Genomic DNA, 21,090 nt, shown 5'->3' on the forward strand with positions numbered 1-21,090 from the left:
CGATCCGGCGCTGTAACGATGACATTTTGACTGGTTTCCGATTTCGAAAAAGGGCGAAAGTACCGAGCCGGCTCGGTACTCGGATCCCCTAAGTTCGGGTGTGTTCGGTTCTCGAGGATCCGAGCCTGAGCATCTCTAGTGATTGTGGGGTATTGTTTTCTAGCACATGCTTGTACAGAATAAATGGGAGGTGAAGAGATTTCCCAGCATTGCCGGCGGTGTGAGACGTAACTAACGCTCCTTAGACCTCACCTCCTTGTCTAGTGGTCGTAGTATGGTCAGTTGTCTATATAGATTGTAAGCTTGTGAGCAGCACCCTCTTACCGCTTTGTCTGTCTGTTAATCTGTTTATTACTAATGTAAATCACTTTGGAGTACGCTTGTGCTTTATAAATATATGTTAATAATAAATTTAATTATTTTGTTGTATTTTAACTTTTTTTTTATCATTTTCATAATTTAATTTATTGTGCATTTAATTTTCAGCCGATGCGCATCGCTGAGCACAAGTATGAGCTGCAGGGCCCATCATGTGGGCAATTCCCGGCTTTGCATCCAGACCAGGGGTCTGTCCAGCCTGTCTGCAGGATTTAAATGCTCTGCAGCCCCTCTGATAGGAAGGAAGCACCTACGGATTGGCCCCCTCACCCCTCAGTTATATAAACAGGTGTACCCCAGATTCATACACAAACTGAATAATTGTATGACAGTAAATTATGATAAAATAGTTTCCGTGGGAGCCGATATATGATAAGGACGAGACCTACTGTGGGTTTCCTACAAGTAAAATGAATATATTTCTCTATTTTATACAAATGTTTCCGTCTCATTTTCTGTCTTTATTTCCAGTTTTGCTGAGTGTTTCCTGCTTCCGACAATCTGCACAAAATTAAATGTATTTTTCTTACTCTGATTTCTATAGTAAAGTTCATTTTGACTCTATTTATGTTACTTTGTGCCTGGAATGATTGCTGTTTATGTCGGGGGAGAGTCTGACAATACAGAGAGACCGGTAACCACACTGTAAGAACACAAATCAATTCCCCGCCAGCTGAGCGGAGCAGGTAAGTTAATTACGTGACGTCAGATATCTCTGGAGGAGACATTAGCATTTATAGACTCTTCCGTTAAAATGATTTTATAATTTCATTTAGATGTTACGTTAGCGGTCATATCGAGTCATTACATACAACAGAATAAATACACTCAAAAGTCACTAACAAGACTCTCACACTTGTATTATAACAGCCTCAGGAGGATATATTATCTATTCTGTATGGATAGATTGCTGCACAAAACATTCAGGGTCTGATCCATTAAGGCACACGAAACAAATTTTAAAAGTGCTTGTGATTCGGGCATACGGACGTCCGTCATCAACTAGAAGCGAATCTAAAGAAACGTCTCTTGTTGAATACGGGTCTAGGTCCGCTCTGCTCTAACAGACAATACACTGCAGGATACATCCGATACATATGTGGGATATAAAGTCACAACGATTACACTTGTGTTTTCGGATAAATTTATAAAAAAAAATAATCCTGGGACAGTGCATCCCATAGGAGGCTGTCACAGAGATGACTTTACTTACCCTAAATCTGCGGTGGTCTGTCTCTCCCCTTGGCATTAGTAACCAGAGGGGAGAGCAGGACGGCTGCGGAAAGGGAGCCGAAGATCCCGTTACCCCAATGCTCTCCCCATAGGGTAGAATGCCACAGACCACAGTCTCCATTGAAAAAAATGGGGACTGCAGTTTAATGCGAAACTTAACCTAATGCAGGAGATCTCTATGACATCTGAATGACTGCGTAAGTTTCATAAATGTTGATGATTTATCCCCTTTATACTATGAAATGGTACAAAACAGTCTTTTACTGTGACCCGTAATGTAGAACCACGCTGGTGTAATGTCTACCAGTATACCGGGATAATATAAATGTACATTCGCAGCCAGGATCAGCGTCCCAGTACGATAATCCACCAAATCAGGCTGATCTCCGGGCGGTATCGGCCCACCTTCACATTACTTATGTTTTACCAGTAGTTTTATTTTCAATGCAATGTTGTTGTGTTTCTGTAACTGGAGAACAAACAATGACGAATATAAAAGCAATAAGGAAATAAATCAATCAATTAATAAAAGTATTTAGGATAATTGCACAATTACAACTAACTGCAAATTAGTAGCTTAAATCCAGATAAATGACTGCCAGACGGGGCTGCACAAATACTAATATAACCAGGACTCCCAGAAATCTGCCCCCCTGTCCCTCTGAGCGACCTCTGGTGCTGTGTATGTCATGGGAAACGGGTATTATGGCGAGCAGCGAGACTCTTGTATATATATCAACGAGTACCAGAGTGATGATGTCATCTGAGCAACTGGCCGACATGATCGCAACGTCTTGGAATGTGACAGAAGAGGTGACATCATGAACCGGGGATAGGAGCCATGAAGACAAGCGACAAGAGGGGATAAAGAAGAATGTTCTATTATATATATATATATATATATATGTACAAACACACTGTATGTACAAGCTGGGACCCGTCATCGGAGAGCTGGACATTTGGGGTCTCCTAAAAAGGTTTTTTTTCTGTAATTTGGAGCACGGTGCCTTAAAGCTCATACAAGTCTAAGATAAATCTGAGCTGCTGTACCACACACTACACTGTAACGTTATAAGAACGAATGCATTAAACAGGAACCTGAGATATAAGTCACTCTATAAAGTTATATTGTTCTCTAGTCAACATTGATGAAGCTGAGACGGGGAAGTAATGACACAATCTACATCATACATAACTACTGGGCCTTAAGGGCCAGTGCGGGGAGGGGTGACGCTGCGACTCCAATCACAGACCCCCTTCGCCTCGCTTCACAATGACCAGGAATTGGGGGGGGTGTCACTGACCTTGATGCTCACAGCTGCTGAGAAGATCCCGATGTTTACATTATACTGATACAAAGTAAAGCTGGGTCCACACTACAGAAATTTCCACCAACTTTTTATGCCGAGTGATTTTACATGCGATCGATGATCCGATCGCTCGGCCCATGGACTGCATACACACTAGCCTTGTTTAGGACGATAAAGGGAAGAGCGGACGTCCCTTTAGCGACTTTTTACAGCCATGTTGTTGTGAGCAATGTCTGTAATTTCGTACTCACTGTTGTGGATCGGTCGGAAGTTTATACACACTACACAGCGGAAACGAGATTGGAACAAAAATATTAAACGGTACAACCAACCAAATGAGGCGACAATCGTCCATTTGGGCAGACTTTCGACCATCGTGTCACTGCACACACTGACCCGACTTTTGAACGAGCGGTCGTATGTCGGCTGTTTGAGCCGATTATTGGACGACAACCCTGTAGTGTGTACCCAGCTTTACTGAGCAGAACTAACATAAATACAATAAAATTCAGCAGCGACAGCTTCATAATTGGGCCACAACCTCATTGGCTCCAGATTTAATGTCTTTACTCCACTAATCTGCTTTCGGGGTGGGGAACCCCCCGTCCTCACCCTGATTAGTGCGCCATAGCTTCAGAGACATATACGTATCATTGGTTTTATATGTTGGTCGGATACATAAGTAAAGATTCAATAAGGTGAAACGTAACTTGGGGGGGATGGGGGGGGGGTGCATTTGCATTGAGGTGAATGGATGCAAATCTTTCCTGGTTCCCTTGAATATCCTACTGGCTACTAGATTCTAACAGCCCTGGACCACGGGATGTCTCCGTGACTTGTACTATGTGCGGATACACGCTACATACATAAGGGAATCATGCTGCGTGCTCACACATACAGGATCCAGGGGATTCTGGTAACTCTCTGGACGTTATTTACGTAGCGTAGTCCATGTCTTACATACGTGTGCACTTCCATGTTTTCCAACGCATTTTGAGGTGCGCTATTCTCCGTCCTCTGGGGAATCCTCAGTCCAATACATAGCGGTGTAATATAATATAATCTTACAACCTGTCATGTATCTTGCATGATAACCCTCAAAAACCTGATTTCATACAATGCACATATATGTTATAGAAGTAAGAAAATGAACATATAACTGACCTGAGACCCCCTGGAGCCGCGCTTGTGATCCCATTCCGGGTGGCCCATTAACTGCGGGACAGAGAGAGATGCGGGTGAGTAATTCATTACTTTAGTTAAAGAATAATCAGGATTCTATGTCATATATGCATCACATGTTACATGCACGAACTGACATCATACATCCTTTACATGTTACAGACACACTGATGTCATACATGTTTCACATGTTACATGCACTTACTGAGATCATACAAGCTTTACATGTTACAGACACACTGATGTCATACATGCTTCACATGTTACACGCACACACTGACATCATGGGGTAAATGTATCAAGCTGCAATTTACACAAAAAAACACTTACATTTAATCTATAGTTACATTTTGGCCACTAATTTATTCTTAAAATAAACTGCCCCTATAAGAAAATTCTGAATAATTTTTGCGCCCCTACAACAAAAAAGTTTATTAAAACTTTCATTGTGCCTCCCAGTAACATTACCTGCAGTGTAACAGTGATGTCTCTGCAATCTCACCTATAGAAAGCAGCGAGTTGTATCTTGCAATTTTGGGCGAGTTTGTGTTTAATCTCTGGCGAGTTTGTCCATAACATGGGAGAGACAGGTGTTTTAAATGGACACAGACACCCTAACCCAGAGACTGGATTTAGGAAAGTCAAAATCGCTGGTTAATACATAAGACGATTTTGCACTTCAAATCGCTGGTTATCTCTCGTGATTTGTGATGATTTTAAATTGCTGAAAAAATCTCAGCTGGATACATTAACCCCATGCATACATGCATCACATGTTACACGCACACACTGACATCATACATGCATCACATGTTACACGCACACACTGACATCATACATGCATCACATGTTACACGCACACACTGACATCATACATGCATCACATGTTACACGCACACACTGACATCATACATGCATCACATGTTACACGCACACACTGACATCATACATGCATCACATGTTACACGCACACTGACATGATACATGCATCACATGTTACACGCACACTGACATCATACATGCATCACATGTTACACGCACACACTGACATGATACATGCATCACATGTTACACGCACACTGACATCATACATGCATCACATGTTACACGCACACACTGACATCATACATGCATCACATGTTACACGCACACTGACATCATACATGGATCACATGTTACATGCACACACTGACATCATACATGCATCACATGTTACATGCACACACTGACATCATACATGCATCACATGTTACACGCACACTGACACATACTCTGCTGAGTATTAGAGGTTTGTGAGAAAGTTAATAAAGGAGCCAAAACACATTGCGGGAGAAAAAAAATGGTCAAAGGATAAAAGGTGGTTTTGGCTTCAGTAACCAGTCACATTCTGCTATTGTTCTCGTGCAGATTGTCAGCTGTTGGCGACATTTACTATTTTCTTTGCTCAAATGTCGCACTTATCTTCCCATATTTCTCTAGTACCAGTCAGTACGGGGATTATTCTGTGAATGCTGTATAAATGGACATATTCACTCTGCTGTCACATACGTATTACAGAAATACCCCCTCCGTCCTGTATACATTGTATCATTACCAACAACTCCCAAACAACCAATATCAGGGGCTATCTTATAGCGTTTACCTCTGCCAAGGGCAATACTATATCTTCTCCACACTTCCAGGGGCTATTGCTGAGAAAATCAATAGCTATTTACCACTCCTATGGAAATGGACACTGCTAAACAAACATACTTCCTATCTCTCCTCTCTGCTCAGAGTTATAACCCAAAACACCTTTTTAACATATTTAAATCTCTTCTCAACCATCCCAACCAAAACCCTCCCGCAAATATCAGTGGCCAGGATCTTGCCTCCTACTTCAAGGACGAGATTGAGTAGATGTGATTTGAAATGGTATCATCTTAGTCTCTCTCGGTCTGTGTGTGTGTATGTTAGGGGATTAGATTGTAAGCTCCAATGGGGCAGGGACTGATGTGAATGAATTCTCTGTACAGCGCTGCGGAAGTAGTGGTGATATATAAATAAATAGATCATCATCATCATCATCCTGGAAAATCAGTCAGCTCAGTTCTTTCCCAGCCCCCTCTGTCACTCTCTCTTCTTTGATCCCACAAATGAAGATAAAGTATCTACTCTCTTGGGCAGCACAGTGGCTCAGTGGTTAGCACTTGTGCTAAGCAGCACTGGGGTCATGAGTTCAATTCCCAACCATGGCCTTATCTGTGTGGAGTTTGTAGGTTCTCCCTGTATTTGCGTGGGTTTACTCCGGGTGCTCCGGTTTCCTCCCTCACTCCAAAAACATACTGGTAGGTTAATTGGCTGCTATCAAAAATTGACCCTAGTCTCTACCTGTATGTGTGTGAGTGGGTGTCTATATTAGGCAATTTAGACTGTAAGCACCAATGGGGCAGGGACTGATGTTAGTGAGTTCTCTGTACAGCGCTGCGGAATTAGTGGCGCTATATAAATAAATAAATGATGATGATGATGATCTTCCTATTCTACCTCCTGTCCTCTTGATCCAATTCCCTCACAAATCAGTAGATCCCTGTCTCCTGTGCTCATTCCCCCTCTAACTAAAATCAGTAATCTATCTCTATCCACTGGTACCTTCCTGTCATTGCTATGGCATGAATAAATATTGATGATGATGATGATGATGATGATGATGATGATGATGATGATGATGATGATGATGATAGTCGACACATATCCCAGATATCATTAATTCGACTAAGCTTCTCTCCAATACAAACTCATTTAGATTCTCACAAAAAACGTTCTCTCTCATCTCTGCTTTATCTCCACTCTCTGACCACAACCTACATACCTCCATCATCTCTGCTTTATCTCCACTCTCTGACCACAACCTACATACCTCCATCATCTCTGCTTTATCTCCACTCTCTGACCACAACCTACATACCTCCATCATCTCTGCTTTATCTCCACTCTCTGACCACAACCTACATACCTCCATCATCTCTGCTTTATCTCCACTCTCTGACCACAACCTACATACCTCCATCATCTCTGCTTTATCTCCACTCTCTGACCACAACCTACATACCTCCATCATCTCTGCTTTATCTCCACTCTCTGACCACAACCTACATACCTCCATCATCTCTGCTTTATCTCCACTCTCTGACCCCAACCTACATACCTCCATCATCTCTGCTTTATCTCCACTCTCTGACCACAACCTACATACCTCCATCATCTCTGCTTTACTCCCACTCTCTGACCACAACCTACATACCTTCATCATCTCTGCTTTATCTCCACTCTCTGACCCCAACCTACATACCTCCATCATCTCTGCTTTACTCCCACTCTCTGACCACAACCTACATACCTCCATCATCTCTGCTTTACTCCCACTCTCTGACCACAACCTACATACCTCCATCATCTCTTCTTTATCTCCACTCTCTGACCACAACCTACATACCTCCATCATCTCTGCTTTACTCCCACTCTCTGACCACAACCTACATACCTCCATCATCTCTGCTTTATCTCCACTCTCTGACCACAACCTACATACCTCCATCATCTCTGCTTTACTCCCACTCTCTGACCACAACCTACATACCTCCATCATCTCTGCTTTACTACCACTCTCTGACCACAACCTACATACCTCCATCATCTCTGCTTTATCTCCACTCTCTGACCACAACCTACATACCTCCATCATCTCTTCTTTATCTCCACTCTCTGACCACAACCTACATACCTCCATCATCTCTTCTTTATCTCCACTCTCTGACCACAACCTACATACCTCCATCATCTCTTCTTTATCTCCACTTTTTGACCACAACCTACATACCTCCATCATCTCTTCTTTATCTCCACTCTCTGACCACAACCTACATACCTCCATCATCTCTGCTTTACTCCCACTCTCTGACCACAACCTACATACCTCCATCATCTCTGCTTTATCTCCACTCTCTGACCCCAACCTACATACCTCCATCATCTCTGCTTTATCTACACTATCTGACCACAACCTACATACCTCCATCATATCTGCTTTATCTCCACTCTCTGACCACAACCTACATACCTCCATCATCTCTGCTTTATCTCCACTCTCTGACCACAACCTACATACCTCCATCATCTCTTCTTTATCTCCACTATCGGACCACAACCTACATACCTCCATCATCTCTGCTTTACTCCCACTCTCTGACCACAACCTACATACCTCCATCATCTCTGCTTTATCTCCACTCTCTGACCACAACCTACATACCTCCATCATCTCTGCTTTATCTCCACTATCTGACCACAACCTACATACCTCCATCATCTCTGCTTTACTCCCACTCTCTGACCACAACCTACATACCTTCATCATCTCTGCTTTATCTCCACTCTCTGACCCCAACCTACATACCTCCATCATCTCTGCTTTACTCCCACTCTCTGACCACAACCTACATACCTCTATCATCTCTGCTTTACTCCCACTCTCTGACCACAACCTACATACCTCCATCATCTCTTCTTTATCTCCACTCTCTGACCACAACCTACATACCTCCATCATCTCTGCTTTATCTCCACTCTCTGACCCCAACCTACATACCTCCATCATCTCTGCTTTATCTCCACTCTCTGACCACAACCTACATACCTCCATCATCTCTGCTTTACTCCCACTCTCTGACCACAACCTACATACCTTCATCATCTCTGCTTTATCTCCACTCTCTGACCCCAACCTACATACCTCCATCATCTCTGCTTTATCTCCACTCTCTGACCACAACCTACATACCTCCATCATCTCTGCTTTACTCCCACTCTCTGACCACAACCTACATACCTTCATCATCTCTGCTTTATCTCCACTCTCTGACCCCAACCTACATACCTCCATCATCTCTGCTTTACTCCCACTCTCTGACCACAACCTACATACCTCCATCATCTCTGCTTTACTCCCACTCTCTGACCACAACCTACATACCTCCATCATCTCTTCTTTATCTCCACTCTCTGACCACAACCTACATACCTCCATCATCTCTGCTTTACTCCCACTCTCTGACCACAACCTACATACCTCCATCATCTCTGCTTTATCTCCACTCTCTGACCACAACCTACATACCTCCATCATCTCTGCTTTACTCCCACTCTCTGACCACAACCTACATACCTCCATCATCTCTGCTTTATCTCCACTCTCTGACCACAACCTACATACCTCCATCATCTCTGCTTTATCTCCACTATCTGACCACAACCTACATACCTCCATCATCTCTGCTTTACTCCCACTCTCTGACCACAACCTACATACCTCCATCATCTCTTCTTTATCTCCACTCTCTGACCACAACCTACATACCTCCATCATCTCTTCTTTATCTCCACTCTCTGACCACAACCTACATACCTCCATCATCTCTTCTTTATCTCCACTTTTTGACCACAACCTACATACCTCCATCATCTCTTCTTTATCTCCACTCTCTGACCACAACCTACATACCTCCATCATCTCTGCTTTACTCCCACTCTCTGACCACAACCTACATACCTCCATCATCTCTGCTTTATCTCCACTCTCTGACCCCAACCTACATACCTCCATCATCTCTGCTTTATCTACACTATCTGACCACAACCTACATACCTCCATCATATCTGCTTTATCTCCACTCTCTGACCACAACCTACATACCTCCATCATCTCTGCTTTATCTCCACTCTCTGACCACAACCTACATACCTCCATCATCTCTTCTTTATCTCCACTATCGGACCACAACCTACATACCTCCATCATCTCTGCTTTACTCCCACTCTCTGACCACAACCTACATACCTCCATCATCTCTGCTTTATCTCCACTCTCTGACCACAACCTACATACCTCCATCATCTCTGCTTTATCTCCACTATCTGACCACAACCTACATACCTCCATCATCTCTGCTTTATCTCCACTATCTGACCACAACCTACATATCTCCAGCATCTCTGCTTTACTCCCACTCTCTGACCACAACCTACATTCCTCCATCATCTCTGCTTTATCTCCACTCTCTGACCACAACCTACATACCTCCATCATCTCTGCTTTATCTCCACTCTCTGACCACAACCTACATTCCTCCATCATCTCTGCTTTATCTCCACTCTCTGACCACAACCTTCATACCTCCATCATCTCTGCTTTATCTCCACTATCTGACCACAACCTACACATCTCCAGCATCTCTGCTTTACTCCCACTCTCTGACCACAACCTACATACCTCCATCATCTCTGCTTTATCTCCACTCTCTGACCACAACCTACATACCTCCATCATCTCTGCTTTATCTCCACTCTCTGACCACAACCTACATACCTCCATCATCTCTGCTTTACTCCCACTCTCTGACCACAACCTACATATCTCCAGCATCTCTGCTTTACTCCCACTCTCTGACCACAACCTACATACCTCCATCATCTCTGCTTTACTCCCACTCTCTGACCACAACCTACATACCTCCATCATCTCTTCTTTATCTCCACTCTCTGACCACAACCTACATACCTCCATCATCTCTGCTTTATCTCCACTCTCTGACCACAACCTACATACCTCCATCATCTCTGCTTTACTCCCACTCTCTGACCACAACCTACATATCTCCATCATCTCTGCTTTACTCCCACTCTCTGACCACAACCTACATACCTTCATCATCTCTGCTTTATCTCCACTCTCTGACCCCAACCTACATACCTCCATCATCTCTGCTTTACTCCCACTCTCTGACCACAACCTACATATCTCCAGCATCTCTGCTTTACTCCCACTCTCTGACCACAACCTACATACCTCCATCATCTCTGCTTTATCTCCACTCTCTGACCACAACCTACATTCCTCCATCATCTCTGCTTTATCTCCACTCTCTGACCACAACCTTCATACCTCCATCATCTCTGCTTTATCTCCACTATCTGACCACAACCTACACATCTCCAGCATCTCTGCTTTACTCCCACTCTCTGACCACAACCTACATACCTCCATCATCTCTGCTTTATCTCCACTCTCTGACCACAACCTACATACCTCCATCATCTCTGCTTTATCTCCACTCTCTGACCACAAGCTACATACCTCCATCCTCTGCTTTATCTCCACTCTCTGACCCCAACCTACATTCCTCCATCATCTCCGCTTTATCCCCACTCGCTGACCACAGCCGGAAGCTGATTCATGAGTACACACTATCCACGTTGTACGAGATTTACCCTCAGATCTGTGCTCTTCATCTGTCATAACCATCGGCTGAAAAGCTTATGGCGGTGTAAACTCTTTGTAGATCTGCCTACACTGCTGGTCATTAGTGTATACACACTGCAGAATTGGAACGACATTCATCCATTGGTCACAGTGATTTTTAGTCAGTTTATAAAATCAAATTAACCGATATGATGTGTTTTAGTATGATAAAACATGATCGTGGGATCGTACACGCCAGTGCTATATCTGACCTAACAGACGATAATCATGTGATTGGTACAATAATCGGGTGAAAAGCCTGTAGTGTGTACCCAGATTTATTCTGCAGGTGTAATAACACAATAAATCTACAGAATATTAATAGTCAGAACATTTGTGACTTCCTAGGATGCTGAAACACATTTCTTAAAATAAAGCCGTAGAAATGTATTTGGGGTATTACTCCTTTGCTCTGTCTTGGGTGGACTCCAGCAACCAAACAGTTAAAGTACCGCACAGCTCAGTACACATTTAATCAATTGCCATGTAATTAACTTCCTAGAAAGAGACAGGAGCCAAGAATGGCTATTAAATATCCTAAGGAAATAATTAACTAAATGACATGACCATTTTCACTTCTACCAAGTGAACTGGTGCTGAACTTATCTGCCAGATAAAGTGCTAAGGAACAGAGAGGCTCAACCTATTGATCAAATTTGACTGGTTTGAGGACTTCTATTTCGCTCGTAGTACAATCGCAATTTTTCGCCAATTTGGGGTTGAACTTTGCGATGTTGAAATTTCAGTTAGTTAAACTAAAAATATGTTTCCCATTTAAGCTTTAAAAGCTTTATAGTATTTTTACCACTTTGTTTAATTTGAGCAGCTACCATTGAGGTGCTCAATTTCAAAGTTTGAGTTCATAACTTGATTTTAAAGATTCTCATGGAAAACAATTAAAGATAACATGTTGTCATTTATTCTTGAACAAGCTCAAATGTATTCAAGCAGCATAGAATATAGTTAGTCTTGCTCTAATTTAGCTCAGATTGGCTTTGTGTATCAAAATTTTCTAACCTTAAGAGTCAGGTTTAAGAAAAATGTTGAAACAAATTCTAACATCACTACAAGGGATATATTGAGACAAAAGAGAACATTATATATCTTTATACTTGTATTAATTAACAATAGTTGGAATGGCCATACTAAAATATTATCAATAAATAGCAACTGGAGAGTAACAACTAGCTACCAGATTAGCACACCATTATTATTATTATTATTATTATTATTAATTTTTATTTATAGGGCGCCACTAGGTGTCCGTAGCGCCTAGTTGCAGAACTTACTTTGCCCAGACTGTACTCTTTCATCAATAATGTGACCTGTCTGCTTTCTCATAACAACATCACAGGCTCACCGGCGACATAATGGGTGAGTAAAGATTTGTCTGTGAAATCCTCATCAGATGCGCCAAACAATGGGTAATTAGAGAAACCTTTGGCTTTGCACTAAATCCTACACACATCACTTAGTCTATTTGCTTGTTCCTAATACTATTGTCGTCTTGCACACACACTCCGGTCCACCCAACAAATGATCCATCTTTCCAGCCAATCAACAAGTCCACTCATCATCCCAACCTCCAAAGAAACGCACCTATTTTCCCTACCACCCAACAAACCCACCCATCTTCACAGTCACCAAACAAACCCAACTATCTCCCCAGTCACCAAACTAACCAACCCATCGCAACAGCTACTCAACAAACCCACCCATGTTCACAGTCACCAAACAAACCCAACTATCTTCCCAGTCACCAAAGAAACCCACCCATCGCAACAGCTACTCAACAAACCCAACCATCTTCCCAGTCACCCAACAATCCCAACCATCTTCCCAATCAACAAACCCAACCACCTTCCCAGTCACCAAACAAACCCAACTATCTTCCCAGTCACCCAACAAACCCGACCATCTTACTGGTCACCCAACAAACCCAACCATCTTCCCAGTCATCAAACAAACCCAACTATCTTCCCAGTCACCCAACAAACCCAACTATCTTCCCAGTCACCCAACAAACCCGACCATCTTCCCAGTCACCCAACAAACCAGACCATCTTCCCACTCACCAAACAAACCCAACCATCTTCCTGGTCACCTAAAAAAACCCAGCTATGTTCCCAGTCGCCAAACAAAGCCAACCATTTCCCAGTCACCAAACAAACACAACCATCTTCTCAATTATTCAACAATCTCAATCATCTTTAGCAACATCTTTCATGTTTCTTTCTAAATCATTAAGGGCCTAGATCTAGAGTTGGATGTAAGTCTATGTATGGGGCGTAAATAATGCATTTCCATGAATAGGAAGGAGTACACTAAGAGTGTGTACACATAGATGTAGCACTTGGATGCATCTCCAGATACACTTCTTAGGATAATGTGACATTAGCATTTATTACTAACTGTCATGTTTTTATCTCTAAGCTAGAGTCGGGTGCTATATATTTGTATGCTACATGATGTCACAGTACACAAACAAATCAAGATTAAAAGTGAGTAATAAACAAAATCTTTTGAAGGAAGTCCCTCCCCCGCAGAGCTTACAATGATATTAGATAGTGGGAGGTATACTCAGATCATTCTCATCTTCCAACCATATATTTTACTAGCTCTATATGATTGATTAATATTGGAAGATTATTATTTTGGGCCCACATATACAGTGATTTGCTCAATTGGGTCTGAAAACAGCACAATTGTTCAACAGAATTACTGTGTGTATAGAGAGTTTTATATATTCTGACAAGGAATATGAGTCATGTGATACAAGTGGGTGGGTCCTGTTGTGTCAAATAATGATGTAATGTCAGGAGTGTGATGGGACCGGGCCACAATGCCAAGATAACATCTCCCACTAGCCCGTCAATTTGAAAGTGTACATGGACTGTGAACCCAGAACGATTTCTTAAATTTCGCCCAGTATATAATGGGAGGACTTATTGCGGACACATGTCGGAGTAAGAAGGAAGGGACAGGAACTGAGGGACTGCTAGACACTCTGAATTAGACTCAGAGAGGTTGACAGAGCAGAGTTCTGAAATGCCCAACAGACGGACCCTTCCCTACCTAAACTGAGAAGTGCAGCTGACAGGGAGGAAGAGAGAGTCACAAGCAGTAAGACTGTGTGGAACAAGGGCTTGTTATACAGGGTGGATCTGCCAATGGCAGTCCAGGGTCCAGGGATGGAGGTTAGGTAGTTGGTGGTACCCTGACCCTATCGCGCACAGTTACTAGCCCTGGCCAATGATAAAGTCTAAAAGCCCCTCGACAGCTGTGTTGGTGCTGGTCCTGAAGAAGGAGAGGATAGCCCACTTCTGCGTTGAATATAGGAGGCTAAATGAGGTGACCACCACAGACGCTGTTCTCATGGCCCGACTAGATGAGTTATTGGTCCGGGTGACCTTTGCCAGGTTTGTGTCCACTTTAGAACGGTGCAAAGCATTTTGGCAAACACCCATCACCAAGGAGGTTCAGGAGAGATCAGCTTTCCTCAACCCACTGGAGTTGTTTAAAAAGGGCAACCATGCCCTTTAGGATGAAGAACACCCCCGCCACATTTCAGAGGATAGCTGATGATCTCCTACCCGAGTGTCAGGACTTTGCTCAGGCCTATATAGATGATATAGCCATTTCTAGCCAAACGTGAGAGGAGAATATCGTACAACTAGTGAGGTCCTGAAAAGAATTAGACAAGCAGGGCTGACCATTCGCCCTGACAAATGTTACATGGGGATGGCAGAGGTACAATATCTGGGACATCGAGTTAGAGGAAACTCTTTTAGCCCAGAACCGGCCAAAGTTGAAACTATAACTAAATGGCCCATACCCACCAATCAGAGCTAGTTGTGAGCATTCGCAGGGTATTGACGACAATTGGTGCCCAAGTAGAGTAGCATCGCCTAACTGACTTGACTAGGAAGAAGTACAGTAGGCAGATTGAGTGGACCCACACTTGCGAGGAAGCCCTGATGACTTTAAAAACAGCACTGACCCAGTCCACAGTCCTAGCAGCACCAGATTTTATAAGAAAGTTTCTGGAACAGGCTGATGACTCTGTGTGCAGGTTGGGTGCTGCCCTCAGTCAAGTGGGGGAGGATGGGCAAGAACATCCAGTGGTATACCTGTAACCTGCTATACGGGTTGCAAAAATGGGCAGTTGTTGCACTGGAGTCTGGCATTGCAAGAGTGTAACTTTGTCATCTCTCATAACAAGGGGAAGTACCATGCCAATGCAGACGGGCACCGCAAATGGGAGGAACAGGATACCCCAAGAAAGAAGACCTCCAGGAGTCCGGCATCAACAAAACTGCCTGTGGATCTGTTGCATGACTAAGGTGGGTGGGGGACTATGCTGGGATCCGCGGACCTATTGTGTGATTCCTCAACCTACGAGGGCAGGGTAACCTAGTGAACTTTAGTTCTAAAAATCCTGTATCCTCATAATGTGATGATGTGATGTGAGGAGTAATGATGTGATGTGGGAGTAATGATGTGATGTGAGGAATATTGATGTGAGGAATATTGATGTGAGGAGTGGTGATGTGATGTGAAGAGTATTAATGTGATACGAGGAGTATTGATATAATGTGAGGAATATTGATGTGATGTGAGGAGTATTGATGTGATGTGAGGAGTGGTGATGTGATGTTAAGAGTATTAATGTGATACGAGGAGTATTGATATAATGTGAGGAATATTGACCGGGCAGCACGGTGGCGAAGTGGTTAGCACTTCTGCTTCACAGCGCTGGGGTCATGAGTTCAATTCCCGACCATGGCCTTATCTGTGCGGAGTTTGCATGTTCTCCCTGTGTTTGCGTGGGTTTGCTCCGGGTGCTCCGGTTTCCTCCCACACTCCAAAAATATACTAGTAGGTTAATTGGCTGCTATCTAAAAATGTACCCTAGTCTCTCTCTCTCTCTCTCTCTCTCTCTCTCTGTCTGTGTGTGTGTGTATTAGGGAATTTAGACTGTAAGCTCCAATGGGGCAGGGACTGATGTGAATGAGTTCTCTGTACAGCGCTGCGGAATCAGTGGCGCTTTAGAAATAAACGATGATAATGATGATGATTGATGTGATAATGTGATATCTTTTGAAATAATTTAAAATCCTTTGGAAAATATTAATCAGTCTCTCATTGATCACTTTATTAGTTATTTGGATATTGAGTAATTTTAACATTTTTATGGAAATCGAATGAATGACAAATAAAAGCTCAGTGCCAGGCGGTGGTTGATTAGCACACTGCATAGTGGGTGTGGCTCATTACCCGCTGGTTAATGTACAGCTGAACAGCTGCACAAATTACTTTGTAAACACAAGTTAAGGTGAACTGAATTACCTGTGTAATGCTCAGCAATAATCCCTTTCACTGCACTGACACTTAACCTCTTGTCTGCTGCGGCCCTTCAGCCTCTGCAATGTGTCCGCCAAGCCTAGGAAGGCTATGAGGGCAGGGGGTCATTACAAAATATAAGGGAGGGGATAACTACCACATCCGCAATGTCTTACTCTTATCTTGTACAGACAGCACTTTGGGAATTTTCCAAAGTAAACAATAAGAGGCTTCACAATCTATTCCAGTCTCACTACATTTCTAGAAGTTAATGTGAAACAAAAACTGGTGTAAGCTCAGGTGTAAGCGCTGATTACTAGTGATGACGGCTGTGTATACAGCTACAGGTCAGGTGTAAGCGCTGATTACTAGTGATGACGGCTGTGTATACAGCTACAGGTCAGGTGTAAGCGCTGATTACTAGTGATGACGGCTGTGTATACAGCTACAGGTCAGGTGTAAGCGCTGATTACTGGTGATGACGGCTGTGTATACAGCTACAGGTCAGGTGTAAGTGCTGATTACTAGTGATGGCGGCTGTGTATACAGCTACAGGTCAGGTGTAAGCGCTGATTACTAGTGATGACGGCTGTGTATACAGCTACAGGTCAGGTGTAAGTGCTGATTACTAGTGATGACGGCTGTGTATACAGCTACAGGTCAGGTGTAAGTGCTGATTACTAGTGATGGCGGCTGTGTATACAGCTACAGGTCAGGTGTAAGCGCTGATTACTAGTGATGACGGCTGTGTATACAGCTACAGGTCAGGTGTAAGTGCTGATTACTAGTGATGACGGCTGTGTATACAGCTACAGGTCAGGTGTAAGTGCTGATTACTAGTGATGACGGCTGTGTATACAGCTACAGGTCAGGTGTAAGCGCTGATTACTAGTGATGACGGCTGTGGATACAGCTACAGGTCAGGTGTAAGCGCTGATTACTGGTAATGACGGCTGTGGATACAGCTACAGGTCAGGTGTAAGCGCTGATTACTGGTGATGACGGCTGTGGATACAGCTACAGGTCAGGTGTAAGCGCTGATTACTAGTGATGGCGGCTGTGTATACAGCTACAGGTCAGGTGTAAGTGCTGATTACTAGTGATGACGGCTGTGTATACAGCTACAGGTCAGGTGTAAGCGCTGATTACTAGTGATGACGGCTGTGTATACAGCTACAGGTCAGGTGTAAGCGCTGATTACTAGTGATGACGGCTGTGGATACAGCTACAGGTCAGGTGTAAGTGCTGATTACTAGTGATGACGGCTGTGTATACAGCTACAGGTCAGGTGTAAGTGCTGATTACTAGTGATGACGGCTGTGTATACAGCTACAGGTCAGGTGTAAGTGCTGATTACTAGTGATGACGGCTGTGTATACAGCTACAGGTCAGGTGTAAGTGCTGATTACTAGTGATGGCGGCTGTGTATACAGCTACAGGTCAGGTGTAAGCGCTGATTACTAGTGATGACAGCTGTGTATACAGCTACAGGTCAGGTGTAAGTGCTGATTACTAGTGATGACGGCTGTGTATACAGCTACAGGTCAGGTGTAAGTGCTGATTACTAGTGATGACGGCTGTGTATACAGCTACAGGTCAGGTGTAAGTGCTGATTACTAGTGATGACGGCTGTGTATACAGCTAGAACATGTGTCTGCAATCAGCAGCAGCTGTAACAATGTATTTTATGTACAGGAGACATTAATTACATCCTAATAAATGTATTTTATGATGGATGCTGGAGGGGTGGATTTTTTTTCTAAAGTGTTTTATCATTAATTACTATAATATTAACAGGGGACATTAATTAATTTTCTTTTTCTGTGTGTTCTTCTGTGACTTTATATCCCACATATATATTGGACGTATCCTGCAGTGTCTGTTAGATAGAGCGGACCTGGACCCGTATTCATCACCAGACGTATCGTCACATCCGCTCCTAGTTGAATAATAAAGTGTGTATATCCGATTTAAAGGAGTTAAAAAAAAAACGCAATTTAGGTTACGTTTGTGTGGTCATGAGTTTGATTCTCAAACAGGTCTCATCTGTGTGGAGTTTGTATGTTCTCTCCGTGTTTGCGTGGGTTTCCTCCCACACGCATACTACTACTAATTGGCTGCAATCATATTACCCTAATCTGTGTGTCTGTGTGTGTATGTGTGTGTGTGTGTGTATGTGTGTCTGTCTGTGTGTGTGTGTATCTGTGTGTGTGTGTGTGTGTGTGTGTGTCTGTCTGTCTGTGTGTGTATGTATGTGTCTGTGTGTGTGTGTGTGTCTGTGTGTGTGTATATGTGTGTGTCTGTGTTTATCTGTGTGTGTGTGTGTGTGTGTGTGTGTGTGTTAGGGAGGTCTTACTGTAAGCTCCAATGGGACAGGGACTGATGTGAGTGAGTTCTCTGTACAGCGCTGCAGCATTGTTGGTGCTATATAAATGGAGATGGTGATGATTACTTTCAGTGGAAACAGAATCGGAAAGAAGGACTCATGGAAGATTTAGGGGCATATTTAAGAAAGCACGGTAGTGCTTTTACCGAGTAATTAAGGTGCCTCCGTGTCCTCCGCATATTTATGAAAGGTGCATCGCAGCAGATATCATGGATATCTGCTGCTTTGCACTCCTCTACGTTTTCGGGAGCAGTCACCATTCAACATTATGGTGACTGCTCCCAGCCGCAATCTAACTAGTTCCTAAAAAACATTTTTTTCGGAAACTTGTCTTGATAATGTACCAGCTGAAGCTGGCGTTTATTATCATAAATGAAAAATCTCAGTGCTGTCAGCTCCGAAGAGCAGAGCTGGACAGCGCATGTGTGGAGGGATCACATGATCCCTCCGTGTCACTCACCGCTCGCAGAATTGTGGAACTGCACATGCGCAATGGAAAGAAGAAGAGAAACGAAGATGCCGTGAAGGAGATCCTAGAGACAGCGCGTCCCGAAGAGGGGGGGTAAGTATGATTTTTTTTATCACAGAAACAGCAGTTTTCGGAACTGCGGTTTCTGTGTTTCATTTTTAATAAATTTGAGAAATAGATCAATCCTTATCCATGCGATAAGGATTGATAACTATTTCTCATTTCTGCCGATGAATGATAAATGTGCCCCTTAATCAGGCACCGGCTTCCACTAATTTTAACACGGGCAAATATGCAAAGAACGAGGTGATCCGTGCATAAAAATCATATTTTATAGATTTTACTGAATTTTTACAGAAAATTTTAAGACAGGAGCAAAACTTTCTTAGAAGTATCTTCTGCTTCCGAGTAAAATAATCTGGCACAGGATGGGTTAAAATAGTTCAGTCGGTTAAAAGTTTGACTTTGCCAAGTCCCAACAAATGTCAGTAGACCGTTAATGTAAGCTGAGGTAAACACAGAGAGATATGTAAACCAAAGTACGATCCCAACGCCGGAGAGGTTAAGATTCACTTTGTGGCAGCGAGCGAGCGCCCATTACCATGGAGAGAAATCTCAGCACGAGTGGAAAATATTTATAGGTGAGTAAGTCAGCGATACAGCCTCTCGTTCGTCGGCCTCACCGTGTGACAATTGTGATAAGTAAACAGTAACATGCAGAGGAAACATTCTTTCCATTATAAAAAATGGAGCCTCCGACGACAGATCTGTAGAAGGCGCGTAGAGTTATCCCGGCTAATCGGATACCATCCCCGTGTGTTTACGTAACGGAGACGCTATTATTGTTGGTGAGATGCTGAGGGTTAGATTTCTGGGGCCTATTAAGCGTCGACAATGATGAAAATATGTTTTTGAATAAAACCCGCCCACAACAGCTAAGCGTCGCTCAGGCGATACTGTCCCTGAAACGGTAAGGGTTAACTTACTGCTTCCATACTCTGCCAATATGCTCATGTGCCATCCGGCTAGACCTGGGTCTCAGTGTCACTTGGCAATAAACTAAAATTAAAAATAATACTTAACAAATAGAGTGGAAATTTTAAAAGGTAATTAAAAAAATACTGATCACTTAACAAAAGGGCTTTATTTAAACAATAGACCATTTTTCTCATTAACTTTCTTCTCAGGATGGTAATAACGGAACAAGTATTGTCGGCACTAAATGTGCTGCCACCAAAGTTAGCGCTGACGAGGTTTTCCACTAGCGATAACCCCTTGGTCATACTTGCCCACTCTCCCGGAATGTCCGGGAGACTGCCACATATATATATATATATATACATATATATATATATATATATATATATATATATATATGCTTTTCAGTCTAGCTCACCACTTGATGATGAATTGTCACAATCAAATTTGTCTCCAATAAAGAAACCACAATGAT

At 43.1% G+C, this 21,090-nt stretch overlaps 1 protein-coding gene across 1 annotated transcript in view; it reads right to left on the minus strand.

Annotated features, from left to right (window-relative positions):
* The window catches only part of PDE3A (phosphodiesterase 3A), a 233,816-nt gene that overhangs the window by 79,054 nt on the left and 133,672 nt on the right, over positions 1-21,090 (minus strand). The window contains 1 exon segment of the mRNA XM_075210812.1: positions 4,086-4,136. Within this exon segment, the coding sequence (XP_075066913.1) occupies positions 4,086-4,136 (51 nt within the window).

Source organism: Mixophyes fleayi, chromosome 4, assembly GCF_038048845.1.
Source record: "Mixophyes fleayi isolate aMixFle1 chromosome 4, aMixFle1.hap1, whole genome shotgun sequence".
Classification (NCBI taxonomy): domain Eukaryota; kingdom Metazoa; phylum Chordata; class Amphibia; order Anura; family Limnodynastidae; genus Mixophyes; species Mixophyes fleayi.